Below are 12,203 nucleotides of genomic sequence, written 5' to 3' on the forward strand. Positions count from 1 at the left end.
CATCATGTTTATTGTAATTCAGCTTGTAAATTGAAGGGAAAATACATTGGCAACATCATGTCGAGTCAGTGTACCTAGCCTAACGTCTCTGGTTGGGTGGACAGACGACGGGCAGACCAGCAGCAACAGAACACAGCAGACTAGGAGACAGAAGCTACTGCAGTGCTCCTCTGGTTTCAACTGCTGTTTACTGAAGCTGCTATACCAAGTCACTTTACTACCTGATTTAAAGTCTCCATTTTGATAAATCACAGATACAGTATGTACATACTTCTCATACTAGTTTTTCCCTTCTACTTTTTATTACTACTTGTTATTTTTGGGACTTCTGTATTTGGCATTTGATTTTTGAATGATATTGTACTGCACTGTTGAGAAGAGTTAGCGAGCGTTTTACTGTACTGTGTGCACGTGCCTAATAAACTTTGTTTTGATTGACTGGTCATATTTGATTGTGAAAGTGGAAGTATAAAGTGTATAACTCTCCTGCTCCTCATCATTCCACACACACAGCTACACACCTTCTGTCAAGACAAAAAGGGAACCCCTCCCAGGTAAGCAGAGAAAGACTTTAACCTGGATTATTTACTCCATAATCACACTGCTTTGTGTTTCTCACCTGTTCTTTTTTTTCTTCATATTTGTTAAAAGAAAATTCACAAATTATTCCAGATTGACAATGTTATAAGTATGTTAAATGTCACTTGTCCAAAATGTGAAGACATTTAAGTCATTTAGCAGATGCACTTATCCAGTGACTTACAGTTAGTGAATTCATCTTAAGATAGCTAGGTGGGACAACCACCTCAGTCATAGTAAGTATATTATTTTCTCTTACTACTCTGTATTAAAATCATGGTCTGTCTGTGGAAAACTGAATCATTATCGTTTAGGTAGAACTACATGTACATACACTCGTCTTACCATCTGAAGATAAATGTAGTATTCAAAGAGTGAATTTCTATGTAATTCAGGCTAATTCCAGGTAGTCCTTTTGTGTCATAGCTGCCCCACAGACAGATATGGAAAACGCTGACTGTGATATGTGATCACAGAGGTCTTACCACAACTGCTAAGGGCTTCCTGTCCTGACCATATTTGGTAAGAAGAGGTCCAGTGGCAAGGCAGAAGGAAACTGAAAGTGGGTTGACGTTTTTTCACAGATCTCCATACAATTTTCTGTTCCCAAAACTTGTTATGAAAAAGGTCCACTAAGTTTTGTAGACTTGACTCATTGCCAACCTTTCAACCTGTATACAGATTGTGTTTCATCCATTATTTTACTTCTCTTTCTGCCTTACCACTGGACTTCCTCTTCTTACCAAATATGGTCAGGACAGGAAGCCCCTAACAAATGTGAGGATATCCTCTATATGTGATCAATCAGCGTTCTCCTTATCACATCTGTAGTGCATCCATAACGAGAAAGCCTTCGATCGAAATTCACTATTTCAATACTAGAGGACAACCCGTCACATCCGCTAGGGGCTTCATCTCCTTACATTATTTGAAACTGGGTTGATATTCAGCAAAACATTTTCATAGATGAAAATCCGATCTCTACACAATTTCCTGTTCCCAAAACTAGAATGCGTTATGAATAAAATCCACAAGGTTTTGTAGACTTGACTCTATGCCAACCAGGGCTCTAAAGTCCAACCATATTGGTTGCATTACCAGTGCTTCAGAAGTAGCTAGGAGATATACAATTGAAGTCAGAAGTTTACATACACCTTAGCCAAATACATTTAAGGTCAGTTTCACAATTCCTGACATTTAATCCTAGTAAAAATTCCCTGTCTTAGGTCAGTTAGGATCACCACTTTATTTTAAGAAATGTCAGAATAATAGTAGAGAGAATTATTTATTTCAGTTTCTTTCATCACATTCCCAGTGGGTCAGAAGTTTACATAAACTCAATTAGTATTTGGTAGCATTGCCTTTAAAATTGTTTAACTTGGGTCAAATGTTTCGGGTAGCCCTCCACAAGCTTCCCACAATAAGTTGGGTGAATTTTGGACCATTCCTCCTGACAGAGCTGGTGTAACTGAGTCAGGTTTGTAGGCCTCCTTGCTCGCGCAAGCTTTTTCAGTTCTGCCCACAAATTTTCTATGGGATTGAGGTCAGGGTTATGTGATGGCCACTCCAATACCTTGACTTTGTTGTCCTTAAGCCATTTTGCCACAACTTTGGAAGTATGCTTGGGGTCATTGTCCATTTGGAAGACCCATTTGCGACCAAGCTTTAACTTCTTGACTGATGTCTTGAGATGTTGCTTCAATATATCCACATCATTTTCCTGCCTCATAATGTCATCTATTTTGTGAAGTGCACCAGTCCCTCCTGCAGCAAATCACCCCCACAACATGATGCTGCCACCCCCGTGCTTCACGGTTGTGATGGTGTTCTTCGGCTTGCAAGCCAGCCCCTTTTTACTTCAAACATAACGATGGTCATTATGGCCAAGCAGTTATATTTTTGTTTCATCAGACCAGAGGACATTTCTCCAAAAAGTGTGATCTTTGGCCCCATGTGCTGTTGCAAACCGTAGTCTGGCTTTGTTATGGCGGTTTTGGAGCAGTGGCTTCTTCCTTGCTGAGCGGCCTTTCAGGTTATGTCGATATAATTTGACTGTGCATATAGATACTTTTGTACCCGTTTCCTCCAGCATCTTCACAAGGTCCTTTGCTGTTGCTCTGGGATTGATTTGCACTTTTTGCACCAAAGTATGTTCATCTCTAGGAGACAGAACGCATCTCCTTCCTGAGCAGTACGATGGCAGCGTGGTCCCATGGTGTTTATACTTGCGTACTATTGTTTGTACAGATGAACGTGGTACCTTCAGGCGTTTGACAATTGCTCCCAAGGATGAACCAGACTTGGTCTACAATTTTTGTTCTGAGGTCTTGGCTGATTTCTTTTGATTTTCCCATGATGTCAAGCAAAGAGGCACTGAGTTTGAAGGTAGGCCTTGAAATACATCCACAGGTACACCTCCAATTGACTCAGATGATGTCAAAAAGCTTGTCAGAAGCTTCTAAAGCCATGACATAATTTTCTGGAATTTTCCAAGCTGTTTAAAGGCACAGTGAACTTAGTGTATGTGAACTTCTGACCCACTAGAATTGTGATACAGTGAATTATAAGTGAAATAATCTGTCTGTAAACAATTGTTGGAAAAATTACTTGTGTCATGCACAAAGTAGATGTCCTAACCGACTTGCCAAAACTATAGTTCATTAACAAGAAATTTGTGGAGTGGTTGAAAAACGAGTTTTAATGACTCCAACCTAAGTGTATGTAAACTTCCGACTTCAACTGTACATGAATCGAAAACATGCACCCACACACCAAACGTGCACCCACAAGTTTGTGTTTACCTAGACAACCTTAAAATGGTCAAATAAACTAAACTAAGCCAAGCACAGAGAGTGCAACAGTTATGTTCTGGGCAGAACAGGGGTGAGTTGAGAGATAACCTTTAGCTAAAGTGAAAGTACAACTGCATAACTCTCCTGCTCCACATCACTCTACACACAGTCCACCTTGTGTCAAGAGAGGAAATATACCCAGGAAAATAGTGAAAGTCCTTAACCTGGACACTGGTGATTATTTTACTCCATAATCACATTACTTTAGGTGTCTCACCTGTTCTTTACTTGATATTTGTTAAAAAACCTGGTATAAATGTGAGAATTTACAATGTTAGAAGTACGTTGTGCCCCACGCTGACTCATTCCAGGAAGTCATTTTATAGAACTGGTTGCTCCACAGATAGAAAGGGGAAAACAAGATTGTTCACAGAGACAAATGCCTATGCTAGCATGCAGCATTTTAAAGTAGTCTAGTGGGTGGGACTTGTTCTGGGTTAGGGAGGGATGACAGAGTTCCATCCAAGCCAGTGGAAGGGATCAACCAATAAATCATGTTCCTGAACAAACACTCCAGTACAGCAGGGGGCAGTATAATACTCTAAAATGAGGACAGCTACATTTCTAACTCTGTGGTCTTCTATTAGGTTTCAGAAATGTCCACCTCCAGCAATGTCTTGTCTGAAGAGCAGTTCCTGTGCTCTGTCTGTCTGGATGTGTTCACTGAGCCAGTCTCTATTCCATGTGGTCACAACTTCTGCAAGGTCTGTATCAGGGAATACTGGAACAGCACTGTCCTGTGCCAGTGTCCACTGTGTAAGGACACATTCAACAGAAGACCTGAACCAAAAACCAACACAACACTCAGAGATGTTGCAGATCATTTTAAGAGGATGAAGGTCACTGACGGAGAGGAGTCCTCTTCCAAGCCTGGAGGAGTAGCACCAGTGCAGCAGATGATCCAGGAACGACTGCAGAAGGTTAAGGAGATCAAATACTCAGTAGAGCTCAGCCAGAGAGATGCAGAGAGAGAGATAGCAGGAAGTGTGGAGGTCTTCACTGCTCTGGTTCGCTCCATTGAGAGAAGTCAGGGTGAGGTTATTAAGGAGGTTGAGGAGAAGCAGAAAGCAGCTGAGAGGCAGGCTGAAAGGCTCATTGAAGAGCTGGAGCAGGAAATCACTGAGCTGCAGAGGAGAGGCACTGGGCTGGACCACGTCCACCTCATCAAGAGGTTCCCATCCCCGATCAAGGACTGGTCTGAGATCAGTGTTCACAGGGATCTGCATGTAGGAACTGTGAGGAGAGCTCTGTCTCGGCTGGAGGAGACACTTCAGAAAGAGATGGAGAAGTCGTGGGATCCTGAGCTGAGGAGGTTACAGCAGTGGTCAGTGGATGTGACTCTGGATCCGGATACAGCACACTGCAAGCTCATTGTGTCGGAGGACAGGAAACAAGTGAGCTATGGAGACATACGGCAGATTCTCCCTGACCTCCCAGAGAGGTTTGAATGTTATCTATCGGTCCTGGGAAAGGAAGGCTTCTCCTCAGGGAGATTCCACTTTGAGGTTCAGGTTAGGGGAAAAATTGAGTGGCAGGTAGGAGTGGCCAGAGAATCCATCATTAGGAAGGGCCAAACAGCTGTAAGCCCTGAGGGTGGACTCTGGGCTCTGTATATGAATAGGAATAAGTATGTAGCCAAGGACACACCCCCTATCCCCCTCTTCCTGAGTCAGAAACCCCAGAAGGTGGGGGTGTTTGTGGATTACGAGGAGGGTCAGATCTCCTTTTATGATGTAGAAAACAGGTCTCATATCTACTCTTTCATTGGTTGTATTTTCACTGAGAAACTATATCCATACTTGAACCCCTGTGATAATGAGGAGGGTCCAAACACAGCCCCATTGGTCATCTCTCCTGTCAATCACACTGACAGAATTGGGGTCCAAAAAGGCAACAGATGACTAAATCTGATGGAGCAAATAACAATTAGTCTAACACATCCAACTGTAAAGAGTGTTGATAATAATGTTGATAATAATGTTGATAATAGTGTTGATAATAATAGGGCACATTCCAGGGGGTCTGCCAAGCAGTCACAAACCAAATATCACAACACCTGGCCAGGTGTTTAACATACCAGAAACCACATCAATATTATATTATAATCTGAAGCATGACTGCAATGTATCTAACGTGGCGTTCAATGATTGGTTCATTTGTGCAGCATGTCTTCTGAGTCCTGTTTAGACCATGATGTTTGATATGGTTTTGTTGTATCTGTTAAAATCAGAGGATTATGATTGGAATCTGATCTTCAGTAGAATATTATGCTTTAGTTTGTCTTTGTTCCCATTTCATTTTCCCCATTTTTCAGTATAGTGTGTTGAGACGTTGTTTGGATTAATTATTTGGGAGTATGTACTGAATTATCCAAATCTAGTACAATGCATAACATTTCTTGCGAGTTCTATGTTTTAGTTGTACGTGGTCCATGTAAAATAAACATGATGAAATAAATAAATGCTTTGTGGTTGTTTTTATGAGTCTAAAATTGTTTATAAGGGTGATGCAGTGGAACAGAGGGGTTACTGCAGCAGTGGCTTCTGAAGCCCACACTGACCTCTAGATGTGGCCCCACACTGACCTCTAGATGTGGCCCCACACTGACCTCTAGATGTGGCCCCTCCCTCCCTCCCCCTCCAGAACCCAGGGTTAAAATACATACAGGCCCTGGTGCCATCTGAGACACAGGAAGGAACAGACACCTTCACTGGACTCTGATACATTTATACATGACTCGAAAACATGCACGCACACACCAAATGTGCACACACACAGCTAGTTTGCACTTACGTGTACAACTTTAAAATTGTCAAATAAACTAAACTAAGCACAGAGAACGTGAAACGGTTAAGTTGTGGGCAGAACAGGGAGGAGTTGAGTGATAATATTTAGCTAAAGTGAAAGCATAACACTCCTGCTCCACTCCCCTCTACACACTGCAACACAGTCAACCTTCTGTCAAGACAAAGAGGAAAAACACACCCAGGTAAGTAGAGAAAGAGATGAATATGGACACTGGTGATCATTTTACTCCAAAATCACATTACTTTGAGTTTCTCAGCTGTTCTTTCTTTGATCTTTGTAAAACAATCTGGTAAAAATGTAAGAATTGACAATGTTACAAGTATGTTGCAAGTCACTTCTCCAAATGTGAAGACATTTAGGGCATGTGCTCCATAATATCCAAAGGTAGGCCAAATTATACATCTCCTGGATATCGTTTCTCTACCTACAGTACTCTGGGTAAAAAGCATGGTCTGTCTGTGGAACACTAAATCAATATTACTTTGGTGGAGCTATATACACTCACTCTTGTTTTACCATCGAAAGATGCACTTAGTAATCAAATAGTGAATTTCTATCCAACGCTGACTCATTCCAGGAAGTCATTTTATAGAACTGATTGCTCCACAGATAGAAAGGGGAAAACAAGATTGTTCACACAGAGACAAATGCCTATGCTAGCATGCAGCATTTTAAAGTAGTCTAGTGGGTGGGACATGTTCTGGGTAGGGAGGGATCACAGAGTTCCATCCAAGCCAGTGGAAGGGATCACCCAATAAATCATGTTCCTGAACAAACACTCCAGTACAGCAGGGGGCAGTATAATACTCTAAAATGAGGACAGCTACATTTCTAACTCTGTGGTCTTCTATTAGGTTTCAGAAATGTCCACCTCCAGCAATGTCTTGTCTGAAGAGCAGTTCCTGTGCTCTATCTGTCTGGATGTGTTCACTGAGCCAGTCTCTATTCCATGTGGTCACAACTTCTGCAAGGTCTGTATCAGGGAATACTGGAACAGCACTATCCTGTGCCAGTGTCCACTGTGTAAGGACACATTCAACAGAAGACCTGAACCAAAAACCAACACAACGCTCAGAGATGTTGCAGATCATTTTAAGAGGATGAAGGTCACGGACGGAGAGGAGTCCTCTTCCAAGCCTGGAGGAGTAGCACAAGTGCAGCAGATGATCCAGGAGCGACTGCAGAAAGTTAAGGAGATCAAATACTCAGTAGAGCTCAGCCAGAGAGATGCAGAGAGAGAGATAGCAGGAAGTGTGGAGGTCTTCACTGCTTTGATTCGCTCCATTGAGAGAAGTCAGGGTGAGGTTATTGAGGAGGTTGAGGAGAAGCAGAAAGCAGCTGAGAGGCAGGCTGAAGGGCTCATTGAAGAGCTGGAACAGGAAATCACTGAGCTGCAGAGGAGAGGCACTGAGCTGGACCATGTCCACCTCCTCCAGAGGTTCCCATCCCCGATCAAGGACTGGTCTGAGATCAGTGTTCACAGGGATCTGCATGTAGGAACTGTGAGGAGAGCTCTGTCTCGGCTGGAGGAGACACTTCAGAAAGAGATGGAGAAGTCGTGCGATGCTGAACTGAAGATGATACGGCAGCGGTCAGTGGATGTGACTCTGGATCCTGATACAGCACACCCGTGTCTCATTGTGTCTGAGAACAGGAAACAAGTGAGCTTTCAAGGCACACGGCGGAATATCCCTTACAACCCAAAGAGGTTTAGTACTCGTCTAGCTGTCCTGGGAAAGGAAGGCTTCTCCTCAGGGAGATTCTACTTTGAGGTTCAGGTTAGAGGGAAGATTGAGTGGGAGGTAGGAGTGGCCAGAGAATCCATCATTAGGAAGGGCCAAACAGCTGTAAGCCCTGATGGTGGACTCTGGGCTCTGTATATGACGGGTGAGAATAAGTACGAGATCAAGGACACACCCCCTATCCCCCTCTTCCTGAGTCAGAAACCCCAGAAGGTGGGGGTGTTTGTGGATTACGAGGAGGGTCAGATCTCCTTTTATGATGTAGAAAACAGGTCTCATATCTACTCTTTCACTGGTTGTATCTTCACTGAGAAACTATATCCATACTTGAACCCCTGTGATAATTCTGAGGGTCCAAACACAGCCCCATTGGTCATCTCTCCTGTCAATCACACTGACTGAATTGGGGTCCAAAAAGGCAACAGATGACTTAATCTGATGGAGCAAATAACAATTAGGCTAACACATCCAACTGTAAAGAGAGTTGATAATAGTGTTGATAATAATGGGGCACATTCCAGGGGGTCTGCCAAGCAGTCACAAACCAAATATCACAACACCTGGCCAGGTGTTTAACATCATGCCAGAAAAACCGCATCAATATCAAATCTTATTATAGTCACAAGCCGAATACAACAGGTGTTGACCTTACAGTGAAATGCTTACAGCCCCTGACCAACAATGCAGTACAATTAAAAAATAAATGTAATTAAAGAGCAGCAGTAAAATAAACAATAGCGAGACTATATACAGGGGGGTACCGGTCCAAAGTCAATGTGCGGGGCACCGGTTAGTCGAGGTAATATGTACATGTAGGTAGAGTTACTAAATAGATGCACGGCATAGATGATAACAACAGACAGTAGCAGCGGTGTAAAAGAGTGTGGGGGGGGGGGGGGGCCTCTTGGACCAAGACTTGGCACTCCGGTACCGCTTGCCGTGCGGTAGCAGAGAGAACAGTCTATGACTTGGGGTGGCTGGAGTCTGACAATTTTTAGGTCCTTCCTCTGACACCGCCTGGTATAGAGGTCCTGGATGGCAAAAAAAATTCTATAATTACACTATTAGTTTGTGTATCTTACTGTCTGCAAACAGCTGGTTTGTCTTTTCTTAGCAAGTTGTTAAAATGCATTGTGTTAGCCGCTAATGCTAATCACTCGTTAGCTGGATAGCTAGCTAAACGTACGAAGAGTCATAGCAAACGTTGCTAGCAAATAGTGCCTGTTACAAGTGCAGGCAAAATAGACAAAGCATGAATGTTAGCTAGCGCTAGCTATCTTAATGACGTAAGAGAAAACATGTAATGTAACATCTAATTGGGGTCCCCTGAAACACTGACCAACTCTTTTGTTCCTAACCTGTCACAATAATTCCTCACTGGCTTTTTCATGTGTTGTCATGTCAAACAACAGTGTTGAATAATAATAATAATAATAATAATAATAACAACTACACTGAAAAAAATATATAAAAAAACAACATGCAGCAGTTTCAAAGATTTTGCTGAGTTACAGTTCATATAAGGAAATCAGTCAATTGAAATAAATGAATTGGGCCCTAATCTTTGGATTTCACATGACTGGGCAGGGGCGCAGCCATAGGATGGGCCTGGAAGGGCATAGGCACACCCACTGGGGAGCCAGCCAATCAGAATGAGTTTTTCCCCACAAAAGGGCTTTATTACAGACCAAAATACGCTTCTGCAGCCCCCTCTGATGATCCCGCAGAGGGAAAAAAACAGATGTGGAGGTCCTGGGCTGGCGTGGTTACATGTGGTCTGCGGTTGTGAGGTCGGTTGGACGTCAAATTCTCTAAAACAACATGGGAGGCGGCTTATGATATGTTGCCGCTAAATCTCAGTTTATATGGTACAATGATTCTCTACACTGCTTGTCGTCAAAACTAAAATTAGGCAAACTATTAGAATTTTAGCAAGCAGTAAAATAACCAAAGTAATAGTGTAATTATAGAATGCTTGTGGCTTTACATTAAGAAAGTGGAAAGCAGCTTAGTTGTTAACATCTTGTTGCATGTGCTGTATTGACAATACAGACTGAACGCAAGTGGTCGAGCAACAACAACTGCGCTTCTGGAGTGACAGGGGCTTGGTCGAAAGAGGTCGAGAGAGAGACCTACTATAGGGTTAAAAATGCATACAGGGCGCGGTGCCTTCTGAGACACAGGAAGGAAGAAACATGTTCACTGGACCAAGATACATTTATACACGACTCCAAACACGTATAACACACACACACGTCAAACATCCCGAATACAGCTCTCCAAAAGTGCGCACACATTGCAAACACACACAGCTAGTTTGTCCTTACCTGGGGTACAAAGAATGTCATCACAGTATGGATACATATAGCTACACTTTTAAAATTGTATTATTATTTTTTTGAAACCTTTATTTAACTAGGCAAGTCAGTTAAGAACAAATTCTTATTTTCAATGACGTCCTAGGAACAGTGGGTTAACTACCTTGTTCAGGGGCAGAACGGCAGATTTGTACCATGTCAGCTCGGGGATTCGAACTTGCAACCTTTCGGTTACTAGTCCAACACTCTAACCACTAGGCTCTAACCACTAGGCTCTAACCTAACTCTAACCATATTTTACATTAGTGATCTTGTTTGTTTTGGTTATTTTTAGTCCCACCTTTCAGCTCTGGTATAATTCTTTATCACAATTGTCTTTAACAAATGTTGTTATTTAATGCAGGGCTGACAGACAAGTTCCTTACTTTCTCCCCCTTCCACTTGCCTCTTCCATTTTCAGTAATGCTGCAATTAGTTGGTTATAATTTTGGATAGAGCAGACATTTCCATATATTTTTGTTATATGTCTGACATAACTCCACCAGTCCTATTTATGATATCACTTAAAGATACCTTTTTTTATCAATTAGTATAATAAGAGTTTAACCATAATATTTGTTCTGTCTTTTCTTGTGGATTAAATTGAAATTGCAACAAACTGGCAATGGCTTGTTTCAAAAACAGCGATATTTTTTAGATTATTTCATTTTCAAATATCTGAAAGTGAGAGGTTGTAATCTGAATAAAGGGGAAAAGACCATCCTTGAACATGGGGTGAGCCATTCTTACTAATCTGAATAAAGGGAAAAGACCATCCTTGAACATGGGGTGAGCCTTTCTTACTAATCTGAATAAAGGGAAAAGACCATCCTTGAACATGGGGTGAGCCTTTCTTACTAATCTGAATAAAGGGAAAAGACCATCCTTGAACATGGGGTGAGCCTTCTTACTAAACTGAATAAAGGGAAAAGACCATCCTTGAACATGGGGTGAGCCATTCTTACTAATCTGAATAAAGGGAAAAGACCATCCTTGAACATGGGGTGAGCCATTCTTACTAATCTGAATAAAGGGAAAAGACCATCCTTGAACATGGGGTGAGCCATTCTTACTAATCTGAATAAAGGGAAAAAGACCATCCTTGAACATGGGGTGAGCCATTCTTACTAATCTGAATAAAGGGAAAAGACCATCCTTGAACATGGGGTGAGCCATTTCTTACTAATCTGAATAAAGGGAAAAGACCATCCTTGAACATGGGGTGAGCCATTCTTACTAATCTGAATAAAGGGAAAAGACCATCCTTGAACATGGGGTGAGCCATTCTTACTAATCTGAATAAAGGGAAAAAGACCATCCTTGAACATGGGGTGAGCCTTTCTTACTAATCTGAATAAAGGGAAAAGACCATCCTTGAACATGGGGTGAGCCATTCTTACTAATCTGAATAAAGGGAAAAGACCATCCTTGAACATGGGGTGAGCCATTCTTACTAATCTGAATAAAGGGAAAAGACCATCCTTGAACATGGGGTGAGCCATTCTTACTAATCTGAATAAAGGGAAAAAGACCATCCTTGAACATGGGGTGAGCCATTCTTACTAATCTGAATAAAGGGAAAAAGACCATCCTTGAACATGGGGTGAGCCATTCTTACTAATCTGAATAAAGGGAAAAGACCATCCTTGAACATGGGGTGAGCCATTCTTACTAATCTGAATAAAGGGAAAAGACCATCCTTGAACATGGGGTGAGCCATTCTTACTAATCTGAATAAAGGGAAAAGACCATCCTTGAACATGGGGTGAGCCATTCTTACTAATCTGAATAAAGGGAAAAAGGCCATCCTTGAACATGGGGTGAGCCATTCTTACTAATCTGAATATTCTTACTAATCTGAATAA

The 12,203-nt window shown here is 42.0% G+C and overlaps 3 protein-coding genes across 7 annotated transcripts in view; 2 read left to right on the forward strand and 1 right to left on the reverse strand.

The window, feature by feature from the left end:
* Positions 1–12,203, reverse strand: part of LOC115196487 (trafficking kinesin-binding protein 2) — a 54,375-nt gene that overhangs the window by 23,360 nt on the left and 18,812 nt on the right. The gene's annotated exons all lie outside the window — the stretch shown is intronic.
* Positions 232–5,441, forward strand: LOC115196489 (E3 ubiquitin-protein ligase TRIM39-like). Its single transcript, XM_029757368.1, has 2 exons — positions 232–554; positions 4,019–5,441. The coding sequence occupies exon 2, from the start codon at positions 4,028–4,030 to the stop codon at positions 5,330–5,332; it is 1,305 nt and encodes a 434-aa protein (XP_029613228.1). The 5' UTR covers positions 232–554; positions 4,019–4,027; the 3' UTR covers positions 5,333–5,441.
* LOC115196491 (E3 ubiquitin-protein ligase TRIM39-like) lies at positions 6,260–8,681 on the forward strand. The gene is made up of 2 exons (XM_029757374.1): positions 6,260–6,420; positions 7,094–8,681. The coding sequence occupies exon 2, from the start codon at positions 7,103–7,105 to the stop codon at positions 8,381–8,383; it is 1,281 nt and encodes a 426-aa protein (XP_029613234.1). The 5' UTR covers positions 6,260–6,420; positions 7,094–7,102; the 3' UTR covers positions 8,384–8,681.

The sequence above is a fragment of the Salmo trutta genome, chromosome 6, assembly GCF_901001165.1.
Source record: "Salmo trutta chromosome 6, fSalTru1.1, whole genome shotgun sequence".
In the NCBI taxonomy this organism is placed as follows: Eukaryota; Metazoa; Chordata; class Actinopteri; order Salmoniformes; family Salmonidae; genus Salmo; species Salmo trutta.

Excerpts from the sequence above, each read along its gene's own strand:
- LOC115196489 (XM_029757368.1), top strand. The coding sequence starts at position 4,028 with ATGTCCACCTCCAGCAATGTCTTGTCTGAAGAGCAGTTCCTGTGCTCT.
- LOC115196491 (XM_029757374.1), top strand. The coding sequence starts at position 7,103 with ATGTCCACCTCCAGCAATGTCTTGTCTGAAGAGCAGTTCCTGTGCTCT.